The sequence below is a fragment of the Patella vulgata genome, chromosome 9, assembly GCF_932274485.2.
Source record: "Patella vulgata chromosome 9, xgPatVulg1.2, whole genome shotgun sequence".
Taxonomy (NCBI): Eukaryota; Metazoa; Mollusca; class Gastropoda; family Patellidae; genus Patella; species Patella vulgata.
This window is the reverse complement of record NC_065887.2, coordinates 35,630,107-35,650,972: the sequence shown is the minus strand read 5'-3', so window position 1 is coordinate 35,650,972 and position 20,866 is coordinate 35,630,107. Positions and strand designations below refer to the sequence as shown.

At 38.0% G+C, this 20,866-nt stretch overlaps 1 protein-coding gene across 1 annotated transcript in view; it reads right to left on the bottom strand.

Annotated features, from left to right (window-relative positions):
- LOC126831826 (calpain-7) overlaps positions 1 to 11,336 on the bottom strand; it is a 28,133-nt gene extending 16,797 nt beyond the window's left edge. Inside the window, exons 1-11 of the mRNA XM_050562457.2 lie at positions 11,235 to 11,336; positions 8,951 to 9,136; positions 6,752 to 6,860; positions 6,427 to 6,485; positions 5,551 to 5,667; positions 3,375 to 3,442; positions 2,546 to 2,743; positions 1,962 to 2,048; positions 1,558 to 1,684; positions 661 to 746; positions 355 to 448 (exon numbers count right to left, since the gene is read on the bottom strand). Of these exons, the coding sequence (XP_050418414.1) occupies positions 355 to 448; positions 661 to 746; positions 1,558 to 1,684; positions 1,962 to 2,048; positions 2,546 to 2,743; positions 3,375 to 3,442; positions 5,551 to 5,667; positions 6,427 to 6,485; positions 6,752 to 6,860; positions 8,951 to 9,085 (1,080 nt within the window). The 5' untranslated portion in view covers positions 9,086 to 9,136; positions 11,235 to 11,336. The remainder of the gene's footprint in view (positions 1 to 354; positions 449 to 660; positions 747 to 1,557; positions 1,685 to 1,961; positions 2,049 to 2,545; positions 2,744 to 3,374; positions 3,443 to 5,550; positions 5,668 to 6,426; positions 6,486 to 6,751; positions 6,861 to 8,950; positions 9,137 to 11,234) is intronic.
- Between the last annotated feature and the right edge of the window lie 9,530 nt (positions 11,337 to 20,866).

Genomic DNA, 20,866 nt, shown 5'->3' with positions numbered 1-20,866 from the left:
TCAGAAGAAAGTTGGATGGACCGGCGATGTATATACATCCACATTAAATGAAGATAATGAACAGGATACATAAGTTAAGTTAATATGGGTAATTATTGGACAATGAGTAAGTGCTTTGACAATTAAAAAATGAATTATTTTCAGGACAGGCCTATGTATGCAATTATTGAGAAAGAATTGATTCTCAAATCTATTCGTTTTTTATCCCTATTGTTTATAGTGTCCCCTTCAATAGGTAGAAATACATGACAAAAATACAAGTATTAACCTAAAGACATGGTTGACGGAGCTCGTCACAATTTGCAGGCGACAATGATTTATAGAATCTAAACACTATGTATTATTATAACTAACCTTTCTGGGTACACCATTAATATGTAATTTAACCATATATTTACCACATGGATTATATATTGGTTCTTTATGTTTATTTTGTGGATATATAATACTGTAAAAAATAATAAAAATAGATTCTGAATCAAGTAGTTCATCTCCAATTACTTAATCTGATATTGGTGTTTCTTTGAAAATATATCACAATGCTGCAGCTTGTTGCTTGTGGCTAGAATATAGGGTTCTACACAAAAATAACCAGTTTTATTAACTAAAATATATCTGGGATTGCTCCTATAAATAACTGAAATATTCTATAATATTTACCTTGTTATTAACTGTTTTTTAAATCTTCTTTCATATTGGGCGCTTATTGCTAAAGATGCTACAAAACTACAATCTGATACAATTGTCTATAATAGATACAATAAAACATTAATACTGATTCAAACATAATTCTTCCTCAATTCTATTCAAAAGAGAACGATAAATAAGTGTGGAAATAGTAACTCAACTAAGAACCCCAAAACTATCAGTATTAAGAATATATATGTGAGAAAACCATGAAAAATATGCCTGTATGTCATCAATTTCAAACAAACTTTGGTTTGTGTAACACCAACACTATTTGATTTTCAATTTTGCAGGCCCAAAATGGACAATTATAGCCTTATGTTTGAGAGAGTTGATCTGTGATGCATTTCTTCAATCATGATTACATCATTATCATGTGTTATTGGCGTGATCTGTTAAATTCAGACTTACAAGATAGAAGTGTATCCCTCAACTGAGATTTACCGTCGTCCATTTATAAAAGTGTTACGTTTTCATTGCATCTCAGTATATTTATATTGATAATTACCTAATAATAATAGCACTAAAATCATGGTAGATATGGATATGAAATGAAATCGGTTTATCCTCCTACTCTTCTGCACTGACTAGGCTAAGGAAGATGGTCATATATATGCCAAACAGTGTGCTATGAGGGAATTTTGTCCAGACAGCAGCTTCACGGTCTACTCATATATCCCATTGCAACTGCCAAGGAATCTTTTATGTGTACACCAATGTATACATGGGACCTTGTATTGGTTGTCCCATCCGAACGACTATATGTTCTTCCTTGCCAGACTCTCTGTCTGCACAGGTAGCTGTCCTCTGGTGTTTTTGTATTATTGTTATGTTACATCCAATCCCTACATGTCATATTATGATAATTACCTGTTTTATACTCAAACTAGAAACTGCATAGATCATTCTTGGATCATCACAAAATTCATCAGGACGAACCCAACGTGCAAAATCTTTCTTCTGTTTTGGAGATAAAGCTAGCTTTCCATCTTTATCTCTAATAATAAAAAGAGGGGTAAAAAAAACAAAGTTATAACTGTGCTGTTTAACAATACAAATCACTGGTAGACAAATACATACAATGTAAATAGTATTGTATTACAATATTATTTACATTGTATGTCTCTGTAAGAAAAGACAGGTTGCTAGGCTACAAAAGAAATACCCTACCAGAAGTGAAAAGTAGGCCTAAGGTTATGAACTAAAGAATCTCAACATTCAATTATTAATTAATTAAACATATAGTATATTTGATTATATTGTATAATACTTACGTATATGTTACTGGAAGTGCAAATCTATCACGTGTATCCACATCCATAAATGGAACATATTCTCTTTCATTAATAAATGATGTTGTCCTGCAAACAATATAATTATATGAAATACAATTACTTTAGGTGTGTGAGAGAAACAGAAATGGGGTCTAACATGGATCCACTCAACACAAACTAGGTCCTTTCAGAACAACCATTTGGTTCAATGTTATTTCACTTGCGCGTATGGTCGTAAGCTGTGGGAGGAAACAGAAGGACCTGGAGAAAAACAACAAGTTCGGACAGGCAACCCTACTCCTTGTCGTGTACAAGTGGGAAATCACAACCATGCTACTTGACTCACTTACAGACCTTATGATCTTATACATACACTTTAAACCATTCGGCCACCCATCCCCCAACTACTAAGAGGAGTGATATAATCAATTTACTTTTAACCTAATAACTGGTTACTGTAGTTAAACATTCAATAAATCTCAAGTTAGAGGTTGAATGTTTAATTGATCTAAATGCACCTTTTTTTTTTGGTGTTTGAGAAAAAGTACAGAGGTGAGAAAAGTATTGTAAAAAAGTGCAATTACCTTAGTACAGCAATTTCTTCTTTAGTATATCCACCAGCAACATTGTTTGGTGGAATTAAAATATTTGGATTAGGAACTGAACCAGATAATTTACCCTCAGAACCATCGGAGAGGCCGAGAGGTCGTGGAACAATTTTGACATTATCTGGTTTGATATTTTTGTTATGTATTTTTGGTGTTTTCTTTAAAATTTCTGCCCTGAAACAAGGATATAACCTCAGACATCATGACAGTTTTCTTTATGATTCAATATTAGACTGTTATAAACAAATTTGGATATTTAAAATACAGATGTGACATCATCCTTTGATGTTGGCGAACTATTATTTCAAATAATGGTACAGGTAATGTGCCAAGCGTACATTATTTATACTAGTTGAAATTTTGGACCCACGTGACATATTTCAGTGCAAAGCACATGCGAGTGTCTGTATCTTAAGTTATTTCAATATATTACTTAATGTCTTGCTCTCGACCATTAAACCTCACATATTGTACCTAGATTAATGTACAGATGCAAAATTTTCAATGTAAAAATATTTTCATGTTTCAAAAACACATTTAATTAAACTGATACTTTATCCAAATCCAAGTTGATTCTAATGTTTTAAAGCTAGAATAATAAAATAAAATAAACTAAACCATTCCATAGCATACCAGTACAGCATGTTTCGCTATACTTGTGATAATGTCATGGGTGATTTTGTTCAGTGCTTTCTTGTTTGACTGAACTGCATGTGATCACACTCTGTTGTAGTAGGGTCTTGAATTAAGTCTGAAATTTGGGTAACACATTCCAGTTTTAAGCTATAATGTTTGTACTGTTTACCTTTCTAGTGCCTGTGTGGCCAATCTTGTTACTTTACTTTCTAATACTTGATCTGATGTGTCTTTTGTCTGTAAATAAATTTATGTCATTATTAGGTCAAACAAAAAAATATTCTGGTTCTCAGACAATCCTTACCAAAAATCTGAGAGAGGATTTTGTTTCGTCAAAGCTTCACTAATTGGCTAAATGACTTCTATACACATCAAATTGATGTATATAGGAATGTATGATTATCCAGTATCATTTATGATTGTCATTAACATTTATCAGGGTTGTGTCACGGCCATAACTAGCTCACAGCAACAAGGGGGGCGGTAAGTATTCTCAAGGGTGCTGTAAAATTTACGGACAATGTATATCTATTTTTATACGCCCACATTTTCATGTGGACGTATATTGTCGTCGCCCCTGTCCGTCTGGACGTCTGTCCGGACGTCCGTCCGTCCACAATTTGTTTGTGGACTCTCTACAGGTCACAATTCTTGTCCGATTTTGACAAAACTTGAAATATAGGTTTATCCCTAAAAGATCTCGGCTGCTTTCAATATTGGCATGTATCGGACCATAACTTCCTGAATTATGGCCCCTGATTGTACCAAAAATTGCATTTTTAGCTTGTGGACCCTATAGAAGTCATAATTTTTATCCGATTTAAAAAAACGTATTGTTATATCACTGTTACACCCTAAGGACGGCTGAGTTCGAATTTCGTGAAAATCGGAACAAAATTGACAGACAAAATGGCCGCCATTCGTTCTCAAATAGAGTAAAAATATGGTATATCAAGGTTGTGGACCCTATAGAGGTCACAGTTTTTATCAGATTTTTTTGAAACTTGAAATGTAAGTTTATAACCTAAAGATTTCGGTTCCTTTCGATATTCGCACATATCGGACCATAACTTCCTGAATTATGGCCCCTGATTGTACGAAAAAAGGCGTTTTTAGCCTGTGGACCCTATAGAAGTCATAATTTTTATCCGATTTAAAAAACCGTATTATTATATCACTGTTACACCCTAAGAGCGGCTGAGTTCGAATTTCGTGAAAATCGGCCCAAAATTGACAGACAAAATGGCCGCCATTCGTTCTCAAACAGCGTAAAAATATGGTATATCAAGGTTGTGGACCCTATAGAGGTCACAATTTTTATCCGATTTTTTTGAAACTTGAAATGTAAGTTTATAACCCAAAGATCTCGGTTCCTTTCGATATTCGCGCATATCGTACCATAACTTCCTGAATTATGGCCCCTGATTGTACGAAAAATCGCGTTTTTAGCTTGTGGACCCTATAGAGCTCATAATTTTTATCCGATTTAAAAAAACGTATTGTTATATCACCGTTACACCCTAAGGACGACTGAGTTCGAATTTCGTGAAAATCGGCCCAAAATTGACAGACAAAATGGCCGCCGTTCGTGCTCAAATAGCGTAAAAATATGGTATATCAAGGTTGTGGACCCTATAGAGGTCACAATTTTTATCCGATTTTGTTGAAACTTGAAATGTAAGTTCAAACCCAAAGATCTCGGTTCCTTTCGACATTCGTTCATATCGAATCGTAACTTCCTGAATTATGGCCCCTGATCGTACGAAAAATGTTGTGGACCCTGTAGAGGTCACAATTTTAATCCGATTTTGATAAACTTAAAATGCATGTTTATAACCCAAAGATCTTGGTTCCTTTTAATATTCATGCATATCGGATCCTTGATTGTACGAAAAATAACTTCTTTTTTTTAGCTTGTTCTCTGTCCATCTCTTGCAAAATGTGGGCGTATCTTGCATGGCAACCGCTTGTTTAAATGGTCGACAATTTGTTCACAATGTGGGGGGGGGGGGCTGCGTTATGTAATTGATAAATGAGCCTATGGATTCGTTAAAATATTTTTATACAATATTTTGTGGCAGTAACTAATGAGCCTTTTTTTATTTTTCATTTTTGAAACAAAAACGGGTCATATGGCCCTTTTGAAGTGATGTGTGAAAATCTGGCCTTATCAATGATTACATAAAGAGAAACAAAGTCATGTCTTTATGTCAGAATATTTTTTTCCATATACAAGCATATTATGGCTACAAGGCTTGCTGATTATAACTTGACAGACGATTTACCATTCACAAATGAACTCATCAATCAATATTCTTTTCAAATTGTTATTTTAATTATCTTACCACTTTGAGACATATTGCAATAGCCTGACTATATAGTTCTATAGCTGTATCTATATTATTGGCTTCATCTTCATCCTGAGCTTGTTCTAATAAAAACTTAGCTCTCTCCACATCAGACTAAAATAACACAAACAGTAAACAAACAAATTCATGTGTACCCTACTGAAAATACATTTCTCAAATCTCATTAATAAAAACTCATTATCAAATGAAAGTTATATTACAACACAGAGAAAATGAAAAAGTGTCTAGCTACTTTTCTTACATAGAAAACTGTTCTTTCGGCTGGGTTCCTCCTTTTGCTTGAACAGCTGGAATTTGCTGTAGTGGGAAACAGTACCTGCTGCAAATTGCTACGTCTCCAAACTTATAACCTGTTTTTTCACTTTTTCCTAGTCAACACTTTTTATCAGAGGGGTTATAACCAGGGATCTTAATTGGCTGATTATAGTTTGCTTCAGCCGCTTGAATGTTTGAAAAAGCAGATTGATAAAACAATAAACCGGTCACTACGGTATCATAAATCAATCTACTTTCAGCTAAATTCCAACGGTTTAACTAATAACACTTTGCCATCTTTGTCAATGTACTGTGTGACTATCGACAGTATGTCAAAGCTGGACCATGGCTGATGTAGTGAACATCAAAAAGCTGTTCATGTGTAGTTGATGATTCTTGCAGCATGGCTACCCATAGGCTTTGTGAAAGAGAACAGTTAGGAAACCATCATCAGTACTTCGTTAATAGTAAAATCTTCATTCAACTGTTATGCTTATATACCTTAAGTTAAAAGTAAGAGAATATTTCTACAATGAACAAGATTATAATTTTGGGGGAGCTGTCTTCATGCATCATTTAAGATAGAAATATTATCACCTGTTGTTCTGTGTGTAAAGGTGGAGATGATTTGGTAGAATCTTTAGATTCTGAATCCACTGAAATAAAGAAATAATAACATAAGTCATTTCAGTACATGTAGTAACACTGGTTAGTTGACATTCATACAAATGGAAGCATTGCTACATGTACTTTAGTTTCTTTGTAAACAGTAATTGTTATTTTGTGAACATATGATATATTCTTTCAGTTAGTATTGATACAGCAATATCCAGATGGTTAAATATTCAATTCTGTGAAGTTTTAGAATATCAAAAATGATCATGACCAGTAACATGTTCTCAATTCAATTTGTGCAGCTTACATATCTTTTTAAGTTGTTCAGCTCTTGCAGTGTATTCCTGAGATTTCTCATAAAGATTAGGTACTGGGGCACCGGCTTGGTATGCTGAAAACAGGGCTTGAGCAGCTTCCTGAAAGGGAAATAAAATCAACTTTTGAAGTTCTGTGGTATATACAGAATACAATGAAATATCTTGAGAACTCATCTCAAGAAAATCGCACTTGAGTGATGTAATGCTAGAATTATAACAAAAAGCTGTTAGTAATAAATAAAACAAACTACAGAATTTGCATTTACAAACAATTATTTTTTTTTACAAAGATTAAGATTTATTTTGCAATACAGATTTGTTACATTTTCAAAGGCATAACATTTTTAATGGCAATTAATTAGGTAAACATAGAGGTAAAAAATAATGCATTTAACCATATACATATAATTAGTAAGATATTTACTATATAATAAAAATAACAAGCCATCGCTGAGACTGATTTCCCCACCTCGATCCCAAAATAAACAAGCCAACAGTGAGGCTGATGTCCCCCGCCGAAATAGGAAAATAATTAGAGGACACATATAAATTTATCACAAATTATCTTTTACAAAGTATTGAACAATCAAACAGTATATCTTTACTTATAGTCTAACAATCAAAGTAGGAGAGTTATTGTTTTCCAAAGTCTCGACCAATCAAATTGCGTATCGCTCTGCTTACCCTGAGCAGAAAATGCTCATTATCAAACTTAGTCAAGGTATTACTGTAATGAAACTATACACCAAGTTTCATCAATCTCACTTAATTAGAACTAAAGTTATCGTGTCCCAAAGCATCAACCAATCAAATTGCTTATCTCTGCTTACCCTAAGCGGAAAATGCTCATCTTCGAACTCCATCAAGGCATTGACCTAATCAACACATACACCAAGTTTGAACATTCTAGCTCAATTAGGAAGAGAGTTATCGTGCCCCAAAGTATCAACCAATCAAATTGCTTATCTCTGCTTACCCTAAGCGGAAAATGCTCATCTTCGAACTCCATCAAGGCATTGACCTAATAAACACATACACCAAGTTTGAACATTCTAGCTCAATTAAAAGTTATCGTGTCCCAAAGCATCAACCAATCAAATTGCTTATCTCTGCTTACCCTAAGCGGAAAATGCTCATCTTCGAACTCCATCAAGGCATTGACCTAATCAACACATACACCAAGTTTGAACATTCTAGCCCAATTAGGAAGAGAGTTATCGTGTCCCAAAGCATCAACCAATCAAATTGCTTATCTCTGCTTACCCTAAGCGGAAAATTCTCATCTTCGAACTCCATTAAGGCATTGACCTAATAAACACATACACCAAGTTTGAACATTCTAGCTCAATTAGGAAGAGAGTTATTGTGTCCCAAAAAGTGTGACGGACAGACAGACGGACAGACGGACGGACGGACGGACGGACGGACGGACGGACGGACGGACGGACGGACGGACGGACGGACGGACGGACGGACGGACAGACAGACAGACAGACAGACAGACAGACAGACGGACGAACCCATTTTAATAGTCCCCTGCTTTCTTCGAAAGGCGGGGGACAAAATAGATGACACTCATTAATTACAGGCAAATATAACATTTTATAAAGCATTGAGCAATCAAATTATTCATCATGCTGCTGAACCTGAGCAGAAAATGTTCATGATCTTTTTTAGTCAGGATAATGGTGTAATGACATGATACACAGAGTTTTATCACTTCCAGTCAATTAGAATCAATCAAATATATTGTGTTTAAAAGTCTCGACAAATCAGAGAGAGAGAGAAAGAAATGGGGTTTAACGTCTACTCGACACAAACTAGGTCATTTTGGGACTAACATATGGTTTAATTTTATTTCAATAATTCGCTTGCACGTAGGGGACTTTAGCAGTGGGAGGAAACCGGAGGACCCAGAGAAAACCCACAAAGTTGGACAAGCGACCCTACTCCTTGTCAGGTACTACTACAAACATCAACACTCATTGGTTAATCAAATTTCTGATGTCATAGGGTCAAAGGCCGCTCATATGACCCATGTAGTAGAGGCCATCGAAAGTATTAAAAAATACGAAACGAAATATAGATCTGTATTCTAATCAGATTGATACCAAAACTTAGTAAAATACCTTCTATCTTAAAACAAGTTTAGCAAGATATACCAATACCAATTCGAGTAAAATACTTACTATATAATAAAAAAGAGCTGTTTCATGTTTTCCTTCTCTATCTAATTGCACAGCACATGATGCTAGTGTCACACCATCATTAACCAGGGCACCTGGATCATCACCATGGTTACTGTAATTTGGATCATCACTCATTGTACTTCTTCTTTCTAAGATCTATAAAGATCATTTGAGTAGATTCTTTGTCTAAAAATATAAAAATAATAATTATATCTGCTTTGATGATATTATGAGAAAATAACATGAGATGAATTTGATTTGGTTTTAATCAGTTGTGGATACAGTTCAATTCTTAGCTCTCAAAAGACAATGTATTAAATGTATTTCAAAGAGATAAATTTGATCTGGTTTTAATCAATTATGGATGTAGACTTTCAATTCTTAGCTTTCAGATGACAAACTATGAAAATTTTCGCTCTTATAAGTATGGAAATATAATTCATGGATCGCAGAAAAGTAAGATATTAAAACCATTTCATTTTCTTAGGACTAGCAACACAACCCCAAGAAGTTTATAACAAAAAAAAGAATTTCAGCAACAGAAACAATAACCCTCGATAAAAACAATATGCTATGACTAGTTCATGGGTTCCCAACGTTTTTCATTCTGTTTACCCCCAGTAACTTGTTGAAAATTAATTCAAGTTACACTTTTACTATAATAAGACAACCGACAAAGGGGAACTATTAAAGTATGAGTAGTGTTTTTATGTTTATTTTATGTTGAAATAACAACTGTTATTGTGGTTTACCAAACCCTTGCTTTTAACACTCAATTAATGTCCCATAATTAAATAGTAGTCTAAAAAGTAGGAGTTGATTAATTTATAAAAGTATCAATCCCATATGTTAATTATAGAGTTAATCAAAGAATAAATGCTGTATACTGCATTTTACAGTGCAGATGTACAGTGGACAATTGTGGAATGTTGAATAGAAACGTGTTCGTTCAAAATCATTAAAAGAGCAATAGGAACCAACTTAAAAATACATTCTAGAAAAATACTGGACAAAAATTCAAGGGTGCCACTAACTGACAGTCTGCTTGAGTGAGAATACTAAAGATACTAAAACTTCCAGTAGATACTGTGAATAAAAAGCAGAAAAAGCAGTTACAAGAGGATGTTCCAACTATTTACTTAGACTTTGATATTTTTGGTACCAGTAAATGGACAGCTACACATGACAAATACGAAATTAAATGGATTCTCCCTCAATCAATCATGTCATGTGACAAACAGAAATGAAATGGGGTTTAACATCCTATTGTTCTGCTCCAAACTGGGCTAATGAAGACGGGCATCATACATATACCCATACAGTGTGCTACATGTATGAGGGAAATTTTGCCCAGACAGCAGCACTACGGCCTACTCTTATATTGAATTCCAACTGTGAAGGGATCTTTTATGTGCACGCGAATGTGTACACAGGAACTTGGTTTTTCGTACCATCCAAATGACTAAACAAGGGAGAACCACGCCGGAAATCTGGATGCGCCTTCTCTGCCAATACAGGGATCAAATACGCGACTTCCAGACTAGCGAGCCAGCGTCTTACCCACTTAGCCACTGTGACCCCCATGTGACAAACAAGGTTACCATACTTGAAATAGATACTTGTCTCATGAGGTATTTTTCTCGAGATTAAAATGTTTTGACAGAGATTTAAAGCAGAGAGAGAAAAATGAGGTTTAACATCCACTCAACACAAACTAGGTCATATCAAGACTAACATATGGTCCAATTTTATTTCAATAATTTGCTTTCGCATAGGGGTCTTCAGCAGTGGGAGGAAACCGGAGGACCCGTAGAAAACCCACAAGGTTGGACAGGCGACCCTACTCCTGCGAATTAAAGCAATTTTTTGACAGATAAATTAGCTTGGATATTTTTTTAATCCAAATATGTCATCAAATCACATAGTATGAAGTCATTTTTAAAGTGGAATATGGCATTGGTTTGGTGTAATCTATCCTGTGAAGAGAGTAGGCTATATAATATACATAGCCTACGCTTTCAATCAATATGATATATAATCTGAAGGTAAATGATTCAGCAACTTATTAGAGTATTGTTTTTACAACTGAGTAAGGTGTTTTTTATAACTGTGTAAGGCAAGGTGTTACTTACTACAGGACTACAGAACTACAGGGAAATTTCTAAAAAAAAAAACCTCCGAAACAGAAATTGACAAGCCCTTTTATTTTATATAAAGAGGCTATAAAATCAGACAATTCTAACTAGTCATTGACACAATATAAATTACAGCATATATAACTCACCAATAATTTGTCAATAACTATAAATGTACTTCCCACAACGAGTCAAACTACACTGTCTCTATTCTGGTTTTCCCCGAAATGAATTAATGTTTACACCGGAAGTTGAGGACACCATACGAAATGTGATTTTCGTTAATAGAAGAGTTTTTTTTTTTGTACAGCTATAATTATTCACAAACTGATCAGCAGTGAATATTCGCTTGGGCGTTATAAGAAGGCGAGCTGTCGCATTCGGTGAACCTTTATAGTAAATTCATATACAGGAAAGGCTAAACCGTAAAGTTCTATGGCTAAAACAGCACATGCTAAGAAAAGTGACCCAACGCCCCATGCTGTACTACGGGGGGCACGTACCCATTACAAGCAAAAGAACTGGAAAACGGCTACTAGTAGTAGTACTAGTAAAAAGATGCTTCATAATCAGAAAGACGAGATCCACCTTAACGACACAGAGCACCAAAATCTACTGGACATGATAAGAATAATGATCGATGAAACTGCCCGATGCTACCTCAAAATGCAGAAGCCCCTTCTGTAACAGGGGAAAATCATGGAAGATTGACAACTGCCTCAGTCTCTTCCATGATTCAACAAGTATTTTTTTTTTAAATTATAATTTATATCTTTTGAACCAAATTACTGCCATACCATAAATTATTTTTTTTTATTACATAATACACATACTTATTACCCTTCACCTTAAATTTTTTTTGTTATTTGTTTCTACCCCCCAAACGGGCGGATCGGGCCATCGCCCGAAGGGCCGGTCGGACAAAAAATGGAAACAATAATTTTGTCCAATTCGTCTAAAAAACCTCTTTCTGCTGAACATTATATGGTGGAGGGGGGGGGGGGTATTGGACCGGTGTGGCAGTTTCAGATGGTTCCTGGTGTGTGATTACCGTTTGGCGCATGCGCAGTTGTAGGAGTCAACTCACACCGTTACAGTCGCGGTGTGCATTGACTCCTCGTGATAGGATTTCCCCTAAGATTTTCTTACGGTCAAATCAATATCAATATACCACCACGAGAGGATGCAAATTGACGATCTTTATTATTATTATTTAGTATATATACCCGTCCACAATGCGAACATTCTCTCGTGTATTTGGGCTGTCTACATGCATGTTTGAATGTATGGGATGGTATAATAAATTTATATTTATGTTAAAGAAATCGGAATAAGTTGTTGTTAGTTAGTTGTATTTTACATGCGTTTCCACCGAGGTGATATCGCATACAAAATCGGAATAGTTAGTTAGTTGTATTTTACGTCCGCTTCCACCGAGGTGATATCGCAGACAATAAGAAATAAGAAATTCCATACTTTTATATTTGTGATAAATGAAGCCACGAAATATCAAAGGCCTTAATCTTCCTTTGGAGGTAAATTAATTGATAATTTCAAGCCAATCATCAATTTATATGGTTTCCACTGATCGTACGTGTGAAGAACGACTAATCACTAAAAAAAAACAACGGCAACAAATCACGAACGATAGTAACTACTCATCACTAAAACAACAGCTAATCACGATAACAAGTATGTTTATTAATGACAAAACTCTAATCAAGTACATGATATACTTTTTCCTGTACTGACCAGGAACCAACTCACACCGCAGGAAGTAGATATAGTTTCGTTGTTAAGGCAAACATCAGTTTCGGACATGCGCAAGTGCCCAGGAGAAAACACACACCAGGAGTCAACTCAAACTATCACACCGGCCATGGAGCGATGATGATCATGTTGTATGTGGCCGGTGGCTTTAACGGGCCGCCACGCCATCACTAGCGTCTGGAATGGGCTGGTATAATAGACTTTCTGGGCCGGTTGGAATTCACCCGACACTGTCGCCCGCAAATTTACTAATTATTAAGTCATCTGCACCCTGTTTGTGGGGATACGCCAGAAACATCTGCCGATGGTTCGTAACTCCCCCCCAAAAAAAATCAATTTTAAGCCCTCAGCAAAATTTGATGATAGCTGGTCTGCTGGCTGAATAGGAGTGCGAGACGATTTCCTGAGGCTGGTGTTAAACATTCCTTGACATTTTTATTAACTCGTTATTTTCAGAGATGGAATTACAGAATTGGGATGTCGGGAATGGTCTCAAATTGCGGGAAATGGCCTCCCATAATAATCAGATATGCCACCAAATCGCATATTTGGGGTTCATTTTTCCAAATTTTCCCGGGGGAAAGCCGCGTGTGCAGTAAAAGGGACCGCTCCGACACGGGAGCCCGGGCCGGTTTTTCGTATCATCCGAAGGACTAGACAGCTGTCCTTGTCAGGCCCTCCGTTCTGCACCACTGACAAGGGGAAACCACGTCGGAAAATCCAGATGAACTTTCTCGGCCAATGCAGGGATCGAACACCCGACCTCCAGGCTAGCAAGCCAGCGTCTTAACCAACTAGCCACCGTGCCCCCCCCCCCCCCCCGAAAAGAACGAACAACAGAAATATATACTATTCAAAAAAAGTAGGGGATATTTGATTTTTAAGTGTTATTAAAGTCACCTAATGAAACTGACGAAGAAACAAATGACAAAATGAAATGAAGTTCACATTCATCGATTTATTCCAAATGATCGTTAGACTAAGTAAGGCACAGACTGACCATTATAAGGGTAAAATGATACCCGGGGTCAAACAGCAAAGTTACCACAGCATCACAACCAAGTCAGTAACGGGTAAATCCTCCTCTGTTTGCCAAACAAGCATTGATCCGACGTGGCATACTCCTAATGAGACGTCTAAGGTCATTTTGGTCCAGATTGTCCCATTCCTGTTGCAACGCAGCAGCAAGTTCTTGGACATTGGCAGGACGTTGTTGACGTTGACGTAACCTCTGTCCAAGCATGTCCCAGACATGCTCGATGGGGGAGAGGTCGGGACTCAGTGCTGGCCAAGGTAATGTGGTGATGTTCTGTTGTTGGAGGTAACCTGTAACGATCCTGGCCCTGTGACATCTTGCGCTGTCATCCTGGAAGATGAAACGGCGGCCATGACGTCGTGCGAACGGCACAACATGGACTGCCAAGATGTTGTCCCGGTAGTACTGGCCTGTAACACGCCCTGCAACAACATGTAAAGCCGTTCTTCCAGCAACAGTGATGCCTCCCCACACCATAACAGAACCACCCCCAAATCGATCATGTCTGATGACGTTAACGTCTTGGAAGCGCTCGTTTTGACGACGCCACACCCTCCTACGTCTGTCCAAAAAATCAACAGTGAACCTTGACTCATCTGAAAACATCACATTGCTCCAGCGTCGATTATCCCAGTGTTGACGATCCCTACACCAACGACGTCTTGCCTGAATGTGATGATCTCTCAAACAAGGGATCACGCGAGGACGTCGGGCGCGAAGGTGACCCCTATGCAGTCGATTCCGAATCGTCTAGCCACTCACTCTCACACCAGTGTCTGTTTGAAGACGAGCGCTGATCTGATTTGCTGTGATGACACGATTTCTCAAGGCCAAGGTACGGATAAATCGATCCTGAGCTTGAGTTGTCGCCCTTGGTCGACCTGAGCGTGGTCTGTCCTGTACAGATTGTGTATCACGGTATCTGGACCATAGCCTGCTTATGACAGACTGAGAAACATTCATCGTCCGCGCCACAACCGCCTGTGTTGTGCCGATCTGTAGCATGCCAAGGGCACGTAACCTTTCATTTTGGGTAAGCCGACGCATATCAAAATTTGTTTTCTGGTAACTAAAACAATTAAACTGATGTTTCCACCCTGGAATTCAATGCCACAATGACTGTAACATTCAAAGTCAGAGTCGTGCAAATCTTGGGTTGGACCCCCATGATGATCCCAAGCATCACCTGCATTCCATGCGGTAGCTATTGGTGCGTTTGGGCGTCACATGTAACTGGAAATGTTTCTTCTGTTAGGTTCTATAGTGACTTTTTTCGTAGTCATTTGCATATTTTAGTATTATGCCCCCAAAATCAAATATCCCCTACTTTTTTTGAATAGTATAGATGAAATCAATTACCATATCATACTGCACGCAGCGACCCATCTACGTCATACTTCCCAGAATATTCTCAGCCGGAGCTAGCTGTAGATAGGCAGCCTAAGTTTGGGATGTTACCATATCAGACAAAAAAAACCCAAATGGTAGGAAGAATGGACCAGGCCATACACTCACCAACAAACCGCATGGAAGAATTGCACCGCCCTTCCATTCAACCAGACAAATCGACCTATAAAAATATATATGTAGATACAATAATATATGTCACTTTGTCTAAATGTTCGTCCATATTCACGTCTGTTTTGTTTACATATTCGTATTGTGTGTATGTTAACCTACTATAAACAATAACACGGCGAGAATATGCATTCACTTGATACACTCGCTCCGTTCGTTTGACACCTCTCTCTCTGTTCGGATAAGCTGGTGATTTGGCGACGACCAGTATCGGAAATACTTTCAGGCTGTATTTCCGGCAGTCTATTTCACAAAATATTGTGGCGAAAATACACATTCACTTTGATTCACTCACTCCGTTCGTTAGACACTTTCCTCCCTGGTCGGATAAACTAGAGATTTGGCGACAGGCGGTATCTGGTAAGCTCTATTTATTTTGACGATCAGTGTCTGAAATACTGTCTGTACATTTGACACTTTCCTCTCTGGGGTCGGATAGACTAGTGATCAGGCGACAGACGGTATCTGATCAGCTCTATTTATAGACCGGGAGCCCAGGGGGTCAAGGTAGTTGGAAAGTGTACCAATTTTCTCCTATATGGTATCAATGCATGTGTATCTGGTATCATCAGAATGTAAGTCTGCCGGGTTTCTGGTGGTGGGTACTCTGTCAGGAGTACCCCACCACTAGAAATGTCTGTCAAAGTGTTTTTGTAATACCTGAAGATGTACGGTACACTGTGGTACGATTTTCATGTGGTACACTTTTGAGCTAATCTAGCCTAGTTGGCTGGCATGGCATTTTGGGCATGGAATACCACACCCACCACCAGAAACCCGGCAGACTTACATTCTGATATACATGCATTGATACCATATAGGAGAAAATTGGTACACTTTCCAACTACCTTGACCCCCTGGGCTCTTGGTCTATTATCTCTACAATCGGCACGTCTGAATACTGTCAGACAGCATTTCCGACAGTCTATTTTTCAAAATTTTCTTGGGGAGGTCACCAATACCCCCCACAAGGACTCGCTACTTTGGCGCTCACGAGGGGACTTCGTTGAGGTTCGCAAGTCCGTTCGTTTGACACTTTGTTCTCTGGTCTTATAAACCTGTAACGGTAAATCTCTTTGATCTTTGGGATATATTCTATGCCAGGAATAACTTGCGGTCTGAAAGTCGGGGGAGGTTTTAAATATACAGGGAAATTTGGGGTTATTCTTCTGAAACGTTTTCTTTAAACCTGTAACGGGTTATTCTTCCAGGGTAGGTTATTTTTCCCATAAGAAAACATGATATAAGGTTTTTTCTTGTGGGAATTTTGGGATATTCTCATTTTGCGTACATGTAAACATAGACGGTTTATAAGCAAGATAAAGTCCTCGACCTCGGATATGCTGGGGAAGAAAGACTTCAGAAAAGACCCTCGATAGAAAAACCTCGGTTTTTCTTTCTCTCGGGTTATTTTCTTCACCAGCATAACCTCAGTCTCGTGCTCTATCCTACACGGATAAGGCGACGGACGGTATATGGTCAGATCTATTTATCTCGACGATCGGTGCTTAACTGTGTACTGTCAGACAGCATTTCCGGCAGCCTATTTTTCTAAATTGTCTGGGAGAGGTCACCCATACCCTCAGTAAGGACTCCATACTTTGACACTCGTGAGTGGGCTTCGCCGAGGTTCGCAAGTCCGTTCGTTTGACACTTTGTTTCAACGATCCGTGCCTGGAATACTGCCAGGCTGCATTGCCGGCAGCCTGTTTTTCAAAAATTTCTGGGGGAGCCCTCTACCCCTAGTTCAAGCTCGTGCCTTTCCTCATTAAATGTTTAGAATTATAAATGGTCCGCAATACAACAGATTTTTGCATTTCTGTGTAAAATAATAGTTGATACAACGGTGCTCCACTTGCTGTCCCACTATATACCGACCTGGGGTTCAAAGAAGTGCTATTAACATGATCTGTTGATTTGTTAACGTATTATATAAACTGTTATAAAATATCAAAACACGCGATCAACACGTTCTTTATATACATACGGCCTATAAAACGCCAAAAGTATTTGTTATGTATACTGTAGCATTGTGTAGTTTGAGATTTGGGTCACCCTAGAATTATATAGATTTTTCTTTTAGTAATCTTTATTTTGGGACAAAGAATAGTTGGCCCATGCTTTATTCTAAATTCATCAGCTGTTATTTTCTCCCTAAAGAGTAAAGATTAATTCGAATTCTGTTGTTGGTCAACCAGTCCGGGCTATGGAAAGTTGTTATCTGGATATAACTGAAATCGCATAACGCTTATCTGATTAAATATTATTATAGAGAAATTAATAAAATATACCCTCGTTTTGTTTTATGAACAGGTAGTACAACATGCCACTTTATTCACTGCTATACATATATACTGAATTTTAGAATAAATCAGAGTAAATTGTCCGTAATGCTAGGTTCCCACGACTATGATTCGTGCTGTGATTGAAATCGTGGTTTTAATTATTATACATGTATTTATATAGCGCTGCTTTCACTCTAAAAGTGTTCAGTAGCGCTTTACAATAATTGCAACAAGTCGAATAAAATATAAAATGACAATATGAAATATAAAGTTACTGCCAAATAAAATATAAAAGTTACAAACAAATAAAATGACAAATTAAATAATAAAGATAGGTTGCCAGGCAACAAAACATACGTTATGGAGTAATCGAGGTGATCTTATCAGTTCTTATCATAATATATTGAGGTCGGTCGTTGCAATCGTGTTGATCGCATCAAAACGTATCCGATCGTTTCTGCACGTGGGCAATCCTATCGTAACGCATCGCACGACAGTGGGAGCGTAGCATAAATGATAATTTGTCGTGAAATAGTCACGTTTGACATGATGACATCAACAATACAGTTAGTTAGGTATAATATAATTTATGCGTAGAATCTGTCACAATTATTCAAATACTAGCAGGATACCCGGCTTCGCTCGGGGGTCATAACTCCGAAACCGGAAGTGGTAGACTAACGCCACCTGGCCTATGTTACTCCCCGGTCCGAGCTACCCCTATACCCCAAATTTCAGACTCGGGCCAGACCTAGTGTAGCCGCCAACCCCGAACAGACAGGCTTCGTTCGGGGGTCATAACTCCGAAACCAGAAGTGGTAGACTAACGCCACCTGGCCTATGTTACTCCCCGGTCCGAGCTACCCCTATACCCCAAATTTCAGACTCGGGGCAGACCTAGTGTAGCCGTCAACCCCGAACAGACAAACTTCGCTCGGGGGTCATAACTCCGAAACCGGAAGTGGTAGACGTACGCCACCTGGCCTATGTTACTCCCCGGTCCGAGCTACCCCTATACCCCAAATTTCAGACTCGGGGCAGACCTAGTATAGCCGCCAACCCCGAACAGACCGGCTTCGCTCGGGGGTCATAACTCCGAAACCGGAAGTGGTAGACTAACGCCACCTGGCCTATGTTACTCCCCGGTCCGAGCTACCCCTATACCCCAAATTTCAGACTCGGGGCAGATGTAGCCGCCAACCCCGAACAGACCGACTTCGCTCGGGGGTCATAACTCCGAAACCGGAAGTGGTAGACTAACGCCACCTGGCTTATGCTACTCCCCGGTCCGAGCTACCCCTATACCCCAAATTTCAGACTCGGGGCAGACCTAGTGTAGCCGCCAACCCCGAACAGACTGGCTTCGCTCGGGGGTCATAACTCCGAAACCGGAAGTGATAGACTAACGCCACATGGCCTAAGTTACTCACTGGTCCGAGCTAACACTATACCCCAAATTTCAGACTCGGGGCAGACCTAGTGTAGCCGCCAACCCCGAACAGACAAACAGACAGACAGACAGACAGACAAACGACAGTCACAAATATATATATATAGATAACCAGGATCCAGACTGTATTTGTCTTTATTTGTTTAACTCCTATTAATAATAATTTATTAGCGATTCATTTTATACGCTCATATTTTGATATTTAGATATCAGTATTGACCAGCAATTTTATAGTTTATAGTAGGTTTAACGAATCCATTTTACACGTAGAAACACCCCAACTACAGATCCTATGCGAAACTATAGTAAATTATTTCGGATCTATATAATCATATGAAAAATCTACCGGACGAATTCTTTTTCCTGTAGTATTCTATAGCATTCTGTAATATCCCACAAATTTTCTATATGGACGGAGCTTGGTATCGAAGTAAATGCGTAACTATCGTCGAATTTGTAATTGGTTTTATATTACCTATACGGGTATTTCAATTAACAAAACACTCTGAAAATAGTCGTGTCGGTATACAGAAACAATATTTCAAAATATTGAATGTTCAGTTTACGTTGATCCCGACTACAAAGAAGAACTAGACAGAAAGTGAATGCAACGCAAACCGCAAAGACCAGTGCCGGAGTAATGATTGTTTAAAAAATTGTTGGTATAAACAAATACACTGTTACTTGCTCGTACTTAGCATAAAACCGGCTACTTTTTTTGAATGCGAGTACCTAGTTCCCGTCAGGGTATACGGGCCCCGGGCCCCGGGCCCCGGGCAGGTAATCGGAACGAAGCTCGGACCTGTAATACGTATATTTGGTTTGTCATATGTTGTTGTATTAAATCTCACTCTTTTAGCAAAGTGACCCCCAATTATTCCAGATATACGTCAAATTGATGCTAGAGAAAATATATCCTTCAAAACATTTCGAGCCCGGGGGAAGAGACACTCCCATCCCCTCGCCGAGTTGCTTGTAACAGCCACCCCCACCCCACCCCCTTAAAAATAGATACAGTTTATATTAAAATTGATTTATATAAAAAAATAAAAATGTTACCGATTTATTTATTGATTAAAGTACATGATGAAGAATAAACAAAGAAGTACACCCCGAAATCATTGAATGCTCATGGTTAGCAACATGTGTCAATTATCAAATTATTGTTCAATAAACGTTAATCAAATTAGTTGTTTATGTGCCTTTACCACACTAAAGGAACCAATGATATCAACAAAAGTCCAATTCCTAAATAAACAAATATTTTGGTCCCATTTCTTTTTTTACTCATACTTTTATGTAATGTTTGTAGTTGTTAAACAAAATCTGTATTCTAACATTATAAGGTGTTCCTAAACCATGTGGTGGGGGGGGACTGGCCAAGACCTTTGAAGGGACATAGAAATAGTAAACCCGGATATCATGATGAATGCAAAATTGTTAGCCACAGGGACCTATTGAATAAGATAAGCACGCAGGTCCAAAGGGTGTCCTGGTATGAGGTATGAAATTCAGAAAGGTACGTCCCCAACGCATCTCATCAATCCAAGCCAATATTAAATCCTATGTCACGTGAAAGATTAAGCTGAAACTATCAGGAAAGCAAATTACTGAACTGATTTTATAATATTCCCTTACAAGATAAGATCAGACAGTGTTCTA